Here is a 17,005-nt window from a genome sequence, read left to right on the forward strand (position 1 = left end):
CAAAATTATGCATGGCAGACACACATGACTCCACACACACACACCTGAACAGCAGGACATTTTATTATGCCACACCTTTTTAAATTACAGGGTAACCAGTTTCCATTGGCAATTTAAAAATAAAGAGAGTGTACCACAGGTACAAGTGAAGCAGATCCATTTATGTTGCGCAAACATAAGGCTTTTGATGGTTCGCTCCAGTTCTGTAGACTGACAGATAAATAGCTGGGCGTTAGAATTAAAAAATATATTCAAAGTGTAAAAAGGAGCTCGGGGTTTGTAAGTGTGCAAAAGGCAGGACTAGCACGGGTGCCCCAAGCGGTGGCACTCTAGCTATTCCTAAACTACAACTCCCATCATCCCCAGCCACAATAAACTGTAGCTGGGGGTGATGGGCATTGTAGTTCAGCAACGGCTGGAGTGCCACAGCTTGGGGACGGCTGGTTTGACATCATAAGATGCTAAACACCAGGCTGCACAAGTGGTAGAAAACGGCATAGGCCAGAAATAGTCGCTTCACAAGTACTGCAGCGCATTGGATGTTGCTTCGTTCTAGCCTCTCGGTCCGAAATACACAGAACATGGAAGAAATATTTCCCAGAGTGTCAACTACTCCACGAGGCAGGCTTCCATTTCTATCCGTGATGCATAAACATTAATAGACATGTATACATTACTGGCTGCAGGTTAATATGGTGACTGTTGAGTGCATTTTAGTAAACCCCTCCATTAGGAGGACAGCAGCAGAGTGGAGAAGTAGCTGTGCTTGCGTGTAGAAGTCTAGCCCGCTGGCTTCTGTCTGCTGGTCAGGCTGCACTTCTGCCCTCATGGCCTCCACACAGGGCAAAACAGCAGCCTGGCGTCCTGCCATTGAAGTGAATGGAGGCGGGCCGCGGTCTGGGACACCTGCGAAAGGTACAGCCCAATCCTGCCCTCGCCCCCCAAACTGGGTGAGATCCCGCGGGCACGTATGCATTGCTTTACTGTGTGTATTTACAATATTTACGGAGTGCCTTGCAAAAGGCAAGACACCGCTTCACAAGGATTCATACACACCAGGAGCAAGGCAAACTAATTAACACAAACGTCAAAGGCTACGGCGGCTCTTGTGGTAGCAAACGTGACTTGTCCCCTTAGCTAAGCAGGGTCCACCCTGGTTGCATATGAAAGGGAGACCAGAACTGTGAGCACAGTAAGATATTCCCCTCAGGGGATGGAGCCGCTCTGGGAAGAGCATCTAGGTTCCAAGTTCCCTCCCTGGCAGCATCTCCAAGATAGGGCTGAGAGAGATTCCTGCCTGCAACCTTGGAGAAGCCGCTGCCAGTCTGCAAAGACAATACTGAGCCCAATAGACCAATGGTCTGACTCCGTAGGTGGCAGCTTCCTATGTTCCTATGAGCTCCTGTGGCCAATGGAGTAAAAATGTTTTCACCCATCTACAAAAAGAGAACGGGAAACCATGTACGGACTTACTTCCTGGGGCACTGGGAACATTCCAGAAGTACCCGACCCCTCCATACACCAAATTTAGTACCCACCACTCCAGCTGGCTCATGTCCTAAAGGTGGCTCCCTTGAAGAGAACGAAAAGGGAAAACAACATGCAGAACATCTGGTTTTCTGTGGCCCCCCAATTTCATCTGAAGAACAACAGTCATAGAGGTCTTTCGCGCGGCCTCGCTGGGGAGGAAGGGCAGGCTGCGCTGAATGCAGGAGATCACCTGTCTTCCCTGGCAGCCGGGCAGCCACCATCCTCCCCTCTGCCGCACCAAGGCCACACGAGCAATGGTGCGGCCGAGGGAGAGGCTGGGAGTGGCAGGACTCCCCCTGCCCCCACCGCACCCCAAGGTGCACCAGGGCAGAAGCACGGTGGTTGCCCTCGTTAGACCAGCCACCATGCTCGGCACGGCCGATCCTTCCCCCCGGCTCGCTGCCCAAAATGGCAGCGGGCCAGGGGGATTAACCCAGTGGCGATCGCCCAGACGATCATCGGCCAAGGTTCAGTGAACCATAGGCGCGCTTATCCTTGGCTAAACGCCGGGTTAAAAAGTGGGGCTTGGTGTGGGGGCAGCACTTCACACATGCAGCCTAACCCTGGCTGGGCTGCCTTCTCCTGGGTTATACCCTTATTATACCTAAGGTTATACCCTTCTAGGCGGCCCGTGGGAATACCCTTATTTTCTGGTAACTTAGCCCCACGACAATCGTGGCTCTAAGGATCCAGTCTGTGTTTTTGTTGAAGTTAAACAACAATGAAAAACAAAAAATACAGATGTTTTGACAATTCAGTGTTTTGCTAAGGAGCTCTTGGAAACGGAACATTCAAAATGGACGGGCGCAAGACCCTTGGTGACAAAGTGAGAGGAAAAGGAGAACACTTGGAAACCACTGTGTGAAAAGGAAGTATGGAATGAGTACTTACTAGCCGACCCCGCACGGAGCATCTGTGCACTCTTTGGGGCCGGCGGTTACCTCTCCCCCCCTTCTGCCCCAGTCTCTGCTTCCGGGCCCCACTGCCACTTCTCCCCCCTCTTTCCCCTCTCCTCGGCCTTGCCTCCGCGGCCAGGCCGGGCCCACCACCTCTGGCCTCCACGGCTGGGCCGCCGCCGCAGCAACCAATCCTCCTGGGTGCGCCTCAGCCAACCAGGCGCGTCTGCCGTCCAGCCAATCAGCTGGGCTCTGGGACGCACATTCCAAGGCACACCCAGGAGAATTAATATAATAGATGAAAACATATGAACACTCAAGTGTTGCTATTTATAGTGCAGTCTCCAGCCAATCCCAAACATTCTGTATCCACATGTCATGAGGTAATCCATGCAACCTGCAAGTTTAGTGCCAGTCACTCACAAACACACAAATCCAATTTCTAAACGTCTTCCTATATATATGTATACAGTTTCTCTCCATAAGGATCATGCCAAAAGGACTCCTATGAAGGCTGACATATCAGAAGAAGGCTTCAAAGCCATCGAGTTACAGAGCCTGGGGCCTTAATTTTTGAAAATAAAAACTAGTTTCATAGTGCAGAAAGCCAAGCTGTGCCTGCTGATCATCCAGTGCTAAAAACGTGACCTCACCAGACAGCTTTGTTTTGCAAAGAAAGTCACACATTTCCACTTTACAGATGGCTGGTAGCGTGGAGAATATCCCAATCTAACATCAAGGTCAGCACTTCACATGCCATCAATACTGTGACTAGAAGATTAACAAGTCTATTAATGTTTTCGGTATGTCAGTTGAGATTTTAAAGGGAAGATTCCCTTCCTACCATGTTTTAGAAATGACACCTAGGGTCCGAGATGCTGGTTCAGTTCTACTTATTCCCACCCCCAGCCGTGGGGCTAGAAACCTAGATGACAAGCAGAGAAAACCACATGACTGACACGACCCATCTTTTGCCGGCCGCCCCCCACCCCCCCAGCAAAAGCCCCATATGCTGCACTGCAAACTCCTTCGGAGGGTCATAGTTCCTCCCATTTATTGAAGAGCAGAAACGAATGCAACAGCTGAATGGAGAGCATTCAACCAAAGTTCCTACGTTCCCACTTGTGAGATTTCGGCTCTGTTTCGGTCACTAAAGGTCACGCCTCACGTGCTTAACACACAGCAGGCAACCACGGGCAGGGAAAGAAAGAATTAGTTAAGTCATATGTGCCTAGCTTGCCAGCAAATCATGTTCCTGTTGTCTCTGTATGAAGGCTCACTTCGCTCAGTGGGGAGCAACGTCTTTGCAAAAGCTGCTGCTTACACTCAAAAGATGGCTAAGTCAAAGGTGACTTTTAAAGTGGCATGTGGCCTTCTGTTCCACGGCTTCCGAAGAGCTATTTTGGGCGCATGCAAGCACCTGAGCCTGGCCAGTGGGATTTCTGATCCACTCCCGTTTGAACAGCAGAGCCACCATGAAAAATCACAGTCACAAACTGCTTTTGGAAATTGAAAGTTCCAAAAACAACTTGGCATAGGGGCGGTGCTGATGTTTGAGGAACAAGAGTCCTTTTTGGCTGGTGGAACACATTGTATGGTTCCTTGGATTCCAGTCACTAGAACAATGCAACACTTGAAGTTAGGGATGTGCACAGAAACGCAGAAGGTTCTTTCGACGCAGTGGAAACGAGCCCAAATCTGCCACCAAGATTTGAAGTTGGGCAGACAAATCAGGCAGAAGTCAGGAGAATCGTGATAACATGATGCGAGAACCAGACTTGGGCAAGTTCAGACATCACGTCTGCTGGGAGCATGTACCTACACGTTACCTACAATGCCACAAGATTCCCCTCCCTTCCTTTATTTGCAGTGGGTCGTATCAACCCACCCACTGATTTCAATTATGCTTCGCCATAACTAACTTTTCCTTGGGCACAACCCAAATGTCCATGTAGTTAATACATTCTGCTAATAAACTTCTTGGAAACTGCTGTTCAAAGAAAAACAAGCGCCAACAGTTCTGGCAGCTTCATGGGCAAGCCCTTAAGAACACCAAACAAAGCCCTCTGGTTTACATGCCTGCTAGTTTTCCCACACTGAAAGCAGAGATTCTCCAGAACACAGGAGTTCTCAAGCCTGGGTCCCCAGACGTTGCTGGACTACAACTCCTACCACCCCCAAAGGCCACTGTGACTGGGGATGATGGGAGCTGTAGTCCAACAACATCCAAGGACCCAAGTCTGACAACCTCGGTCATAACATGATGGGTATATTATACTTTGGAAGCCAAAATCAGATATGCACCAGGACTGCAACCATGCAGTAAGCCAAGGTCTTGCTCAAGCCACATTCAGAAGGAACTTAGAGGGAGACCCGGCAATCCCATTTGGAGCAGGTACCAAACCCAGCAGCCCAGAAAGTTCACTGCCCCACGGTCGGCCCCTATGCAAGGCACAGCAAACTATGAACTGTGCTTCCAAAGCTTGGCCTTCATACCTTGGTCCTTATCGGTCCATTATAACTCAAATGCAGCCGTATTGCAGCCTACAACCATGAAGGTCGCTGAATGTCACAAGGTCTCTCACGGCAGCTTCCTTATGAGACAGGATCCAGTGACCAGACACACATACAGACACCCCATTCAAGAGTCAGAATCCTGCTTGTGCTCTGTGGGCGGTTTAAGATGCCACTTCAAAAAAAGCTCAGGAATAAAAGGCAGACGAGCCTTAAGAGAGACCTTCTGCATTAAGCTGTGTTAACGAAGCAGTTTAGCAGTAGTAGATCCTATGAATAAACTGTTGTGACCTATGCGTGCAGAATAGAAAAATACAGAGTTTGCATAACAAGGTGTCTCGTTCAGAAAAGCCTTATTGCATCAGGCCAAGGCCCACCCAGCCTAGCGCCCTGCCTCACGCAGCGACCGGCAAGGAGCTCTCAAGAAGCCCACAAGCAGAAGGAAAAGAGAGCAATCACCCCTTCTCACTGGTGCTTCTTAGCACCTGAGGTTGAGGGGCCTGCCACCTCTGATCCTGACAAAAATATACAGCTGTCACGGCTAGCAGCCACTAACAGTCCTATCCTTCATGAGTTTCTCTAATTCCTTTTTTAAACCATCGAGACAGGTGGCCATCGCCACATCTGGCGGAGCAAATTCCAGTGTTCAACTATACTTTCCGTTAAAAAGTCTTTCCTCTGGTGTGCCCTGAATCTCCCAGGATTTAGCTTCAGGCTTCTAACATTATATGAGAGAGAGAGAGAGAGAGAGAGAGAGAGAGAGAGAGAGAGAGAGAGAGAGAGAGAGAGAGAGAGAGAGAGAGAGAAACAGCTACCCAAACTATATTCCGTGCATTTTATTTTGGCAGACACCTGTCTCCCCCACGTCCTGACTGGGTCCACGGGGCCTACGCCGATACAACTCCCTTCTTAACCCCCAGAAACAGGGATCGCTTTGCTTTTGGTGAGCATCATCTCACACGCACTGGCCGCGACGTCGGAAACGGACACGCTGCGGAACTCAGGATTCTTCCATCGCCTTCTGGCACTGGTAGAGTAAGCAGTCCGGAAGGGCCGCGCAGGGCGAGCGGAACCACAGCGCCAGCATCCCCGCGTGGAGACGACAGTGCAGCAGGCAGGGGACCGACGGAAGCAACTGGCATGCGGCGATGCCCTCGTTACCTACCAAAAGAGAAGCGACGTTGGTGTAAAGGGGTGCCCTCATTTCCATATACAACAACAACAGACATGTATATACCACTTTGCAACAAAAGTTTCCAAAGCGGTTTATGTAGAGAAATAATAAATAAATAAGATGGCTCCCTGTCCCCAAAGGGCTCAAAATCTAAAAAGAAACGTAAGATAGACACCAGCAACAGCCACTGGAGGGATGCTGTGCTGGGGGTGGAGAGGGCCAGTTACTCCCCCCTTGCTAAATAAAGAGAATCGCCACGTTGAAAAGGTGCCTCTTTGCCCAGTTAGCTGGGCCATTCAGAAGGAGGGAGGCCTCAAATCAAGGTTTGTTCATTTCCCTGCCCTCCCATAATAGTGCTTGTATATTTCAATATACTTGTGGGTAATACAATCGTAGGGTTCATTCATTCAGTTTATTTATCAGATTTGTTCACCACCCACCCCCAAAAGTTCTGTCTCTGGGCGGTTTACAACAACATGAAACAAATTAAAAACATGGAAAATAAAAAGCTTAACAATACATTTTTAAACCAGAGTCAAATTTAAAAGCTTAAGTGAAGAGAGAAGTCTTTAAGCACTTTTTGAAAGTTGTCAGAGATGGGGAGGCTCATATTCCAGCAGGGAGCACATTCCAGAGTTTGGGGGCAGCAACAGAGAAGGCCTGTCCCTGTGTGGCCACCAGACGAGCCGGTAGCAACTGGAGATGAACCGGATGATCTCAATGGGTGACGGGGCTCATGGCGAAGAAGACGTTCTCTGAAATACGCAGGGCCTCAGCTGCTTAGGGCTTTATAGGTTATAACCAGGTTGGAGGAGCCTTGTAGCCTATCCAGTCCAGTCCTTGCCTCGGTGCAGGAAGCCAGAGCGAGGGCAGCCCCAACCTTCAGCCTCTGCCTGAAGACCTCCGACGAGGGCAAGCCTGCCACCCAGGCATTTGGCTCCACGGCTAGGAACGTAGGCAGCTGCCTTCTACTGAGTCAGACCCTTGGTCCATCTAGCTAGGCACTGTCTACACGGACAGGCAGTGGCTCTCCAAGGTTTCAGGCAGGAGTCCTTCCCAGCCCTGCCTGGAGACGCGGCCAAGGAGGGAAGCTAGGACCTTCTGCCATGCAAAGCAGAAGCCGTCGCTGAGCTATGGGCCCCATCCCCTAAGGCAGGGGTCCTCAACGTTGGGCCCCCAGATGTTCTTGGACTTCAACTCCCATAATCCCCAGGCCCAGTGGCCTTTGGCTGGGGATTATGGGAGTTGAAGTCCAAGAACATCTGGGGGCCCAACGCTGAGGATCCCTGCCCTAAGGGGAATGTCTTATAGCACTCAGATGTGGCCTCCCTTCCAAATGCAAACCAAGGCAGACCCTGCTTAGTAAAGGGGACCGGTCATGCCCACTGCCACAAGACCAGCTCTCCTCCCGACTGGTGAGGCAGGCACCTAAGTGTTCTCCAGGTGAGGCTCTCAACCTAAATCCAGTTGCAGTAGCAAACATGAATTGTTCCCTTTGCTAAGCAAGGTTCACCCTGGTATGCATCTGAATGGGAGACTACATGTGAGCATTGAAAGATATTCCCCTTAGGGCAGGGTTTCTCAATGTGTGGGTCCCCAGATGTAATTGGACTTCAACTCCCATAATTCCCAACCAAAGGCCACTGGGGCTGGGGATTATGGGAGTTGAAGTCCAATAACATCTGGGGACCCACACGTTGAGAAACCCTGCCTTAGGGGATGGGGCTGCTCTGGAAAGAGCACCTGCATTATTACACGCGGAAGGTCCCAAGTTCCCTCCCTGGCAGCATCTCCAGGATAGGGCTGAGAGAAACTCCTGCCTGCAACCTTGGAGAAGCCGCTGCCAGTCTGGGTAGATGCTACTGAGCTAGATGGACCAAGGGTCTGACTCAGTAGAAGGCAGCTTCCTATGTTCCTATGTAACTTAAGCCCACTAGAGTCTTGCCCTCATCTATGCAAGAGCCCCTTCAGGTTTTTGGAAAGTGACATTATGTCTCACCACCCCCTCACCCCTATCTTTTCTTCCGGCTAAACATACCCAGTTCCTTCAACCCTTCCTGAGAGGGCTACGTTTCCAGACCCCAGGCCATCTTTACTACATCTGTTTAAAAATGTGGTCCTCAAAAGTGGGCACAGAACTCTTAAAACACTCCAGGAGAGATCTGATGAGTGTGGCATAAAGTGGAACTATTCTTTCTAGTAAACAGGAGAAAAACATCATGGGGAACTTTATCAGATGCTTGATTGAAATCAAGATAAATTACTTCCATAGCATTCTCACAATCCACTGATCTGAGGCACAGAAGATAAAAGAAGCATTCTTAATCTGAAGAAGATAAGAAGCATTCTGAAGAGGAAAGAAGGGTTCTTAATCTGAAGAAGATAAGAAGCATTCTTAATCTGATGCACAAAAGAGGAAAGAAGTCCAAGTCTTGGCTTCTTAAGCTTGCTGTGAGCTCCAGCATCTTCAGCAGAGGCTGCTGGGAGAATATGCAGAGGGGCTGCTATCTCCCCAGACTTAATAATTAGTGATCAGCCATTAATAATGATCAGCAATAACGGACACTGCTTTTCATATGTAAGCTTGCTGTTCTCGTTGCTAAAGAACTGCATCCCGCCTCAGATGCATTCATGCCTTACTTTTAAAGCAACTGATCCCTGCAGCAATGTCCTGACCCATTTCTCCAAAAAGACCAAGGAGGTAGTTGACAAAATTATGGCCTGTGTCCGAAGTACGACGCACTCTGCACACCCAAGGGAGCTCAGGATTTTTGTTTTTCCAACCGCCACCTGCCCTCTGTCATGGCAAACCACTTTGGAACCTGCAAAGGGAGTTTCCAAAGCAGCCTGTGGGATGCTATGTGGGTTTCTCATTCAAAAGTGGGTGGGCTCGGGTCCTAGGCTTGCTGTCCTCACACACAGTCAGGCATCTCCACCGAGGCAAGCTGCTGTTTGGCCTTTTGCACAAGAGCACATACTTGGGGGGATCAGTCTGGGTTTTGTGCCGCTTTATCAGGCAAAAGCCCCACGGTCATGAGGCTGCAAATGTCGACCGGCTTTGGGCGAGCAGGGCCTTGCCATGGCACGGCTTCGCCGACTGCAGCACATCTGAATGCCGGAACGGTTGCAAAGCTAGAGCATCCGGATCAGGTGGGCTGAACCGAGTCCCGGATTGCTTACCTATCATATCGACAATGTGGAGCTTCAGCTTGTGCTGCAGGGGACTGAGGAGGGCTGACAGGGATCGCGGAGGGGAGGCCGTTTTCAGGTTCTGCTTGACATCGTTCGAAAAGGAGAGCCACAGTTGCCCAAATTCTCCGGTGCTCATCTCCAGGGGTCTGGAAGCGAGGTCGCCAACAGAGATTAGAAAGGGACCACAGCGTGCTTGTATAGCCTTCTGAAAGAGAAGACTATAAATAGAAGACTATCACTTTCGGCTCTATCGCGAAGAACTTGGTTTTCACAGCACCCCAAGTTCTGAAAGGCCACGCGAAGCAAGATTCTATTCAAAAATCTAGCAACGGGGGTATTCCCTAAAATGGAGTGAACGGAGAATCCCAAAGCCCGAAATCCTTCACTACCAGCAAGAATGTGGACCACCCACGAGCCCACACTTGAGCGAGGTTGTCCCAGTGTCTGCCTCCGAATCTTTCTCCCGCCCTCTCCCACACCCCTGCATAAGGCCTTCGATGCAGGGAGGATCCTTTCTGGAGGAGCAGGGAAGTGACTGCCTCTTTAGGGACATTGGAAGCTGCCTTCTACCAAGTCAGATCCTTGATCCATCTAGCTCAGTTGACACAGACTGGCAACAAGCATGAATTGTCCCCTTTGCTAAGCAGGGTCTACCATGGCTTGCATTTGAATGGGAGACTACATGTGTGGGCACTGGAAGATATTCCCCTTAAGGGATGGAGCCACTCTGGGAAGAGCATCTAGGTTCCAAGTTCCCTCCTGGCAGCATCTCCAAGATAGGGCTGAGAGACAGAGACTCCTGCCTGCAACCTTGGAGCAGCCGCTGCCAGTCTGGGCAGACAAAACTGACCTAGATGGACCAATGGTCTGACTCAGTGTATGGCAGCTTCCTATGTTCCTAACCAGGCCACGCCAGTTATCAGGCTCCAGCAACCAAGGTTGTCACAATGAGATGCTTTATTCGGACGGGGTGGTGGAGGCAGAACAGGGATGTGGCAAAGTTTTCATATAATTAAGAAAAGACTAACAGGAGGCTGGCACATCGGAAACTGCCTATCTAGCTCAGGCTGGTCCACAACAGGAGTAGGCAACCGTGGGGCTCCAGTGTTGCTGAAGTACAGCTCCCATCACCCCCAACCACAATGGCTGGGGATGATGGGAACTGTAGTTGGAGAGCCATGGTTGCCTAGCCTGGAGCACCTTCCTTATGAGGCAAGGCTACAGCATCTGAGGCTCTTTGCTTCGGAAAAGAGGCGACTCACGGGAGACATGACTGAAGTATATAAGATTATGCATGGAGTGGACATAATATGCACAGAGAGATATTTTTCTCCCTCTCGCACAACACTAGAACCAGGGGACACCCCTTGAAACTGAAGGTTGTGAAATTTAGGACCGACAAGCAGAAGTACTTTTCCACACAGCGCATAATTAATTGATGGGATTCTCTGCCACGGGATGTGGTGAGGGCCACCAGCTTGGATGGTTTTAGAAGGGGCAAATTCACGGACAGGGCTATCAATGGAAACTAATCTGGTGGCTATAGGGCACCTCCAGCCTCAGAGGCAAGATGCTTCTAAAGACCAGTTGCAAGGGAGCCACAGCAAGAGAGAGGGCATGCACATACCTCTTGCCTGTGGGCTTCCCAGAGGCATCTGGTGGACCACTGTGTGAAACAGGATGCTGGACTAGATAGGCCTTGGGCCTGATCCAGAAGGATCAGGATCAACTGTTCTTATGTACCGCTGACATACACTGATCTACTGGCCGCTGCTCTCCAGGGTTTCAAACCAGAGTCTTTCCTTGGGCAACCTAGAGATACCAAGGACTGAACTTCCTACCTGCAAGGTATGGGCTCCACCAGTGAGCTATAGCCTTTCCCCAAAGGGTGGTGTTTGTATGAGTGTCATTTACATTGGGCAACAAATAACTTGGAGTACAGTGAATGCATTCAGATCAAGGTTGACTGCTCGGCTGTACTCGAGATTTGATCAAGCCACACTATTCTTTGAAGTCACCTGATAAAATCCAACAGGGCTAGCTTTACTGAAAACCTGAGGCGTGTCTCCGAATCTAGATGGTAACTCATGGAGCCGGAGAGCAGTCCCTCCGAGCAGAGCTCCACCATCTCTACCCGCCTCTGGAAGCTCTCTGTGCTCTGGGCTTCTATTCCGGCAAAACGGCAGCCAAGACTTTCAGAGATCTGCAAGGAAAACAAGAGAGAGAGAGAAAGCCAAGGGGTCCGCAAGGATGTTTATCACCGCTTGGGCTTGATCCATAGGAGGAAAACAAAAACCACAGGCCACGTGATGACCGTTCTTCCCATTACCTTAAAATGTTTGGTCTGTTCAAAGTCCACGTTCACGGCTTTTTGTACAGCAGCGCTCTTATTGGCAAGAGAGAAGCAAAGCAGGACGCAGTCCTCTTTCCAGACTTTGCAGGAGTAGAAAGCGAGGGCTTCATTACTGCACAGTTCTAACATTTCCGAATGAGGGTGTCTGGCGATCTCGTCTGGTAAGTAAGGCATCAAAGAGAGAGGCTTCTTTGCTGCCGGCTGAGTGTTCGGAGAAGGCTGGAAAATGTCCATGTTGCCATCCGCAAACAGAGAGGCGGGAGAGAATTGGCAACCCGAAAGCTTCTCATCGAGTCCAGCTTCTGGCAGAGAATGAGACCTATCAAGCACCACCTTGGATTCCAAAGTTTCGGAAGAATTCAGTGAAGCTTTCCTCAAGCGTACATGGCCATGGTTTTGGAAGAGCTCCTTATTCCTAGGTAACGCATCGGGCAAAGGCGTGAGAGAGGGGCCAGCAGCACTCTCAACGTCGGATGGCTCCTCACTGTGTTGGACTTCCCCTATTTTTGATTTCCTTTTGAATTTCTGAGGTGCTGAGTCTGCTTTACCCATCTTAAAAAACAAAAGAGAGACGTGCTTCAAAAGTGAATTTGAGGGCAGCTTTGAGCTTAACTTTTGTAGACAGGGGACCCACTTGCAGGCGCAACCTGCGACATGAGACCCAGTTTTTAATTTTTTTTAGTTCCCCCTCTCCTGCTCTCTTTTTTGTAACATCTCCTTTCTCTCTCTTTCTTTCCTGCTCTTAACCTGCTTTATGTTCTTTCCTTCCCCTCTTCTTTTTACGTAATGCAGTGCTGATGTGATCCACATTAGATCAGAGCACAACCCCATCATGGGTCCCACCCGTCAGTTGAAGGCAAATGTTTCAAGGGACTAAGAGAAAATGCACGCAGAGTTCCCCCAGTTAGCTTCAGTCAATGATGGGCTTTGTTCACATGACCATTATTAGAGTAGGAGGAGAGGACTCCCACTCTAGTTTGGGAGCTGAGAACACTCCTGATACGTTAGCATCTGCCATTTAAAACCAAGGTCAGAGGCACCATCCATTAGCATTATGTGTTAAGCAGTAGGGATGTGCACAGAACCGGCAGAGGTGGGGCAACTTGAAGGGCGGGGGAGGGTGCACTTACCCCTCCCTCAGCTTCTCCCCTGCCAGTGCGAGCTGGAAATCCGGTCCGGCGGGGTGGCAGTGTACCTCCCTGCCACCCCATCCGCTCTTTGGACCGGAATCATGGACAGAATGCCCTCGCTCAGGAGCTCACAGGTACAGCATCTGCTTTGCATGCAGCAAGAAGACCCCAGTTCAATCCCTGTCCTCTCCAGATGCTGCCAGTCAGCGGAGACTAGACTGAGCTAGATTGGCCCACAGTCTGATACAGTAGGTGGCTGCTATCTTGTTCCCTTTGAACAGCACCATCTTATTTATGTATTATTTATTTTTTGGTGTAAACCGCTTTGAGAATTTTGTTGAAGATCGGTATATAAATACTCATAGTAGTAGTAGCTGAATTACAGAAAATATCAGAGACTGTTTTCGCAACTGCCTTCCGTTTCAAAAGTCTTTCGCCATGCAGTGTAAGGGACAAGTGTTCCCTGTAAGAGGGAATCCCCGATGACTACAACTCCCAGGATCTCCAGCTACAATGGCCTTTGGCTGGGGATGCTAGGAGTTGTAGTCAACCACATCTAGGATTCCCTCTTACAGGGAATGCTGTCAAGAACTGATGTTCGAGGAACAGAAATCAAGAACATGCCAGGTGCATCAACGGAGGCGGTCTTTAGACTCTGCATGTTTGTCTGGCATGCCTGTCTGGCCCCAATATGGCAGAGGGTGTCCAGAACACACATTAGGGAATCGTTTAGCTTTAGGGCACGCCCCAAACCCAGAATGGTCGCTCCTCTGGAGTTGCAATGAGTTCTCATACCAGACTGATGCTGCCTTGCGTCCCAAGGCCAACGAAGAGCGTCAACGCCAACTGCTGCTTCTCTTTCTCCCCTTCTGAGAGGCCAGGAACTGCTTGCTCGGATGGCGCTGATAGGCTCGTGATTTGCTCCCCGGACGCGCTGCCCTGCGTAACAGGCTGGATGCCGTCTTCTTTTTCCAGCTGGCTCTCTTTTTTCGGGAGGTAGCCTTCCTTCCCCCAGAGTTTCTTCACTCCATCAAGCTTCAGACTGTTGGTCCTAAAGAGTTTGTAATTAAGAAAGGTCATGCTAGCGGGCAAAGGAGCCTGCCAAAGTGGGTTTTCCCAGGGCCCATCGACTCCAGCCTAGGCTTTCGGATGCTAAACCTGCGGCTTGGAGCAAGCCAGAGACAAACCAAACCGTCGGGCTAGTCTGCCTGACTCGCGCTGAAAGACACACAGAGGGACGAGGCAGTTCTCAAAGTGCCTCCACAGAGGCTGGCTTGTCACAGTAGTGCTGCTGGAAAGCACCAAGTGACAGAGGGGGAGAGGTGGTCTCACGGCAGCCAGCATGAATCGACCCCTTTGCAAAGCAGGGTCTACCCTGGTTTGCACTAGGAAGGGTGACTATGTCTGAGCACTAGAGAATATTCCCCTTCGGGGATGGGGCTATAGCTCAGTGGAAGAGCACCTCCCTGCTTCCACGCGGAAGGTTCCAAGTTCCTTCCCTGGCATCTCCAGGTAGGCCTGGGAGAGACTCCTGCCTGCAACTTTGCAGAAGGAAGGAATGATTTGAAAGGAAGGTTAAACTCCCCTCCCCTAGAACTGCTGCTCTCAGGGGCAAAGCTACAATCGAGCATGGTCTGCTCCGGTTTGCCTTTGGATGGGGGTGGCTGCATCTGAGCACTGTCTGCTGCGAAATATTCCCCAATGTCAGCCCTCCAGCTGTTTTTGGACTACAATTCCCATAATTCCCTGCCATAGTGGCTAATATCCAGGGATTATGGGAGCTGTAGGCCAACATCTGCTCGAGGGCCGAAGTTGAGCAGCCCTGCCCATAGCTCAGTGGTAGAGCATCTGCTTTGCATGCAGAAGGTTCCGGGTTCATTCCCTGGCAGCATCTCCAGGTAGAGCTGGAAGAGACTCCTGCCTGAAACCTTGGAGAGCCGCTGCCAGTCAGTGTAGACCAGGCCTGCTCAACCTAGCCCCCCCCCAGCTGTTTCTGGACTACAACGCCCATAATCCCCAGCCACAGAGGCCAATAGCCAGGGATTATGGGAGTTGTGGGCCAACGTCTGAAGGAGGGCCAAAGTTGAGCAGCCCTGGTGTATACAATACTGAGCAAGATGGTCGAATGCCCCTGGGCCCCTGAGGGAGGCGGGCCACCAGCTGAGTGACCGCTTCCTTTCTGCTCTTTGCATCACAGCTCTCTGGAAAAGGGCGGGGCGGGGGGCATGCACAGGGGCCCCATCTTCATTTTTCATCCCAGGGCCCATTTGCACATGGCTACACCCTTGGCTGCCCCAATCCAATTCAGACCCCTCCCTGTGGCTGCTTTTAAGTAGAATCACACTGGGAGATCTTCCACATTACGTATCGGAATGAGACAACGTGAATTAATACCGTCTGCTTGTATTAAAAGACAACATTTGAAGATAAACTGCAGTCAGCCCAGCAAACACAATATTACCGCTGATGCAGCATATTTAGCAGAACAGCACGGCATGACCTAAATGATATACTGAAGGGACAAATACTCACTCCTTCTGCCCTGTCTCAGTACTATTCCCAGAGATGTCAGAACCCAGAGAGAGGCCAGTTGGAGATCGCCTGCCAGAAAAGCCAGGCGCGGAGAATCTCCGGGAAAGGGATAAGCCGTACGGTTCAAAATTCAGAGCTGCAAAAAGAGACCATTACTCATCAAAACAGAACATCAGCCTTCAAGAATATTACCGATTACAAGAGAGACAGGATGTTCTCTGTCAGTAGAGATGATTTCTGCACAGTAACATTCCACATTTAGCATCCTAATCACATTAGACATCATCGTGTGTGTGTGTGTGTGTGTGTAGCTGTGTGTGTGTGTGTAGCTGTGTGTGTGTGTGTAGCTGTGTGTGTGTGTGTAGCTGTGTGTGTGTGTGTAGCTGTGTGTGTGTGTGTAGCTGAGGAGGAGAGAAACATGGGGAGGAGAGCTGGTCTTGCAGTAGCAAGTATGGTCTTCTCTGGTTTGCCTTCGGAAGGGGGTGACAGCATCTGAGCACTGACTGCTGTGAAATATTCCCCTTAGGGAATGGGGCCATAAGAGAATCTGCTTTGCATGCAGAAGGTCCCAGGTTCATTCCCTGGTATCTCCAGGTAGGGCTGCGAGAGACTCCTGCCTGCAGCCTTGGAGAGCCGCTGCCCGTCTGTGTAGACAATACTGAGCTAGATGGATCAATGGTCTGACTCAGTAGAAGGCAGCTTCCGATGTTCCTATGGCACATCTCTAAGCGCACCGGGGTGGCAAGGAGGTATGCTGCCACCCTGCAGGACCCTTTTTAAACACAGTGCCAGCAGGGGAAACGCAGCAGGTGGATAAGAGCACCCTCCCTGCTCCCTAACGGCACAGTGGGAAGTGACTCAACTAGCAAGCCAGAGGTTGCCAGTTGCCAGTTCGAATCCCTGCTGGTATGTTTCACCTATATCGGGTAGCAGCGATATAGGAAGATGCTCAGTGATGTTTATTTATTTATTTTTACATTTATAAGACAACCCCAAGGCGGTTTACAAAAGTTAAAACATACGACGTTTGAATTTTTTACGTATGAAAACTAGTAAAGCCATGCTTTCCACTGAAGACAGAGAAAACGTGGTCTACCGGCCTCCCCTGAAAACCAGCAGCTGCTACCCATCTCTGTGCGTGGTGATAGCACACACCACCTTTTTTAAAGCGATAATCATCAGAGTCAGGAAGAGTGAGGCATGAAGTGGTCCTAAGAGGCATCCTTCTGTTTAAAGTCAACGGGTGCGTTCTCACACAGGCACATATTCCTGCCTCCGTTTGATACTAACCACGGTTGCCAGGACAAGCAAACAAGCAGTCACCTTTTTCCTGAGAGAGCTTTTCCTCTTGCCTTTGGTGAGGCGGTTTATACGGTGCTGCACCACATGCCAGGCCTTCCGCAACAAACCCGTCTAAGAAAGACAATGAAGCATCGACCTATATTGAATGAGAGGGACAATTCAAAAAACAATTGCTATTCAGTTACAAGCCTCTCAAGTGAGTATCAGGCTGACCTTTCAAGGCAATCTGCCAATTCGCAGCTTTTGTTCCTGGAATTTTCGACAGGCAAACCTCGTTACCCACTGATCCAGCATCTGCGGTTTTGCATATCCGCTGCCGGGGAACTGACTCCCAACCTTGGCATACACGGTGGAGGGGGTGGTTAAATTTGCATAACCGTGG

At 50.2% G+C, this 17,005-nt stretch overlaps 1 protein-coding gene across 4 annotated transcripts in view; it reads right to left on the minus strand.

Annotated features, from left to right (window-relative positions):
• Positions 1-47: 47 nt before the first annotated feature.
• AP4E1 (adaptor related protein complex 4 subunit epsilon 1) overlaps positions 48-17,005 on the minus strand; it is a 39,544-nt gene continuing 22,586 nt past the window's right edge. For 3 of the 4 annotated variants that reach the window (XM_053272388.1, XM_053272390.1, XM_053272391.1), the window contains 7 exons: positions 16,645-16,759; positions 15,322-15,457; positions 13,585-13,840; positions 11,636-12,211; positions 11,325-11,509; positions 9,295-9,524; positions 48-6,101 (listed from right to left, as the gene is read on the minus strand). In XM_053272388.1, the coding sequence (XP_053128363.1) occupies positions 5,941-6,101; positions 9,295-9,524; positions 11,325-11,509; positions 11,636-12,211; positions 13,585-13,840; positions 15,322-15,457; positions 16,645-16,759 (1,659 nt within the window). In that variant the 3' untranslated portion in view covers positions 48-5,940. The remainder of the gene's footprint in view (positions 6,102-9,294; positions 9,525-11,324; positions 11,510-11,635; positions 12,212-13,584; positions 13,841-15,321; positions 15,458-16,644; positions 16,760-17,005) is intronic. The other variant, XM_053272389.1, reaches the window with a different exon arrangement.

This window comes from Hemicordylus capensis, chromosome 10 (assembly GCF_027244095.1).
Source record: "Hemicordylus capensis ecotype Gifberg chromosome 10, rHemCap1.1.pri, whole genome shotgun sequence".
Taxonomy (NCBI): domain Eukaryota; kingdom Metazoa; phylum Chordata; class Lepidosauria; order Squamata; family Cordylidae; genus Hemicordylus; species Hemicordylus capensis.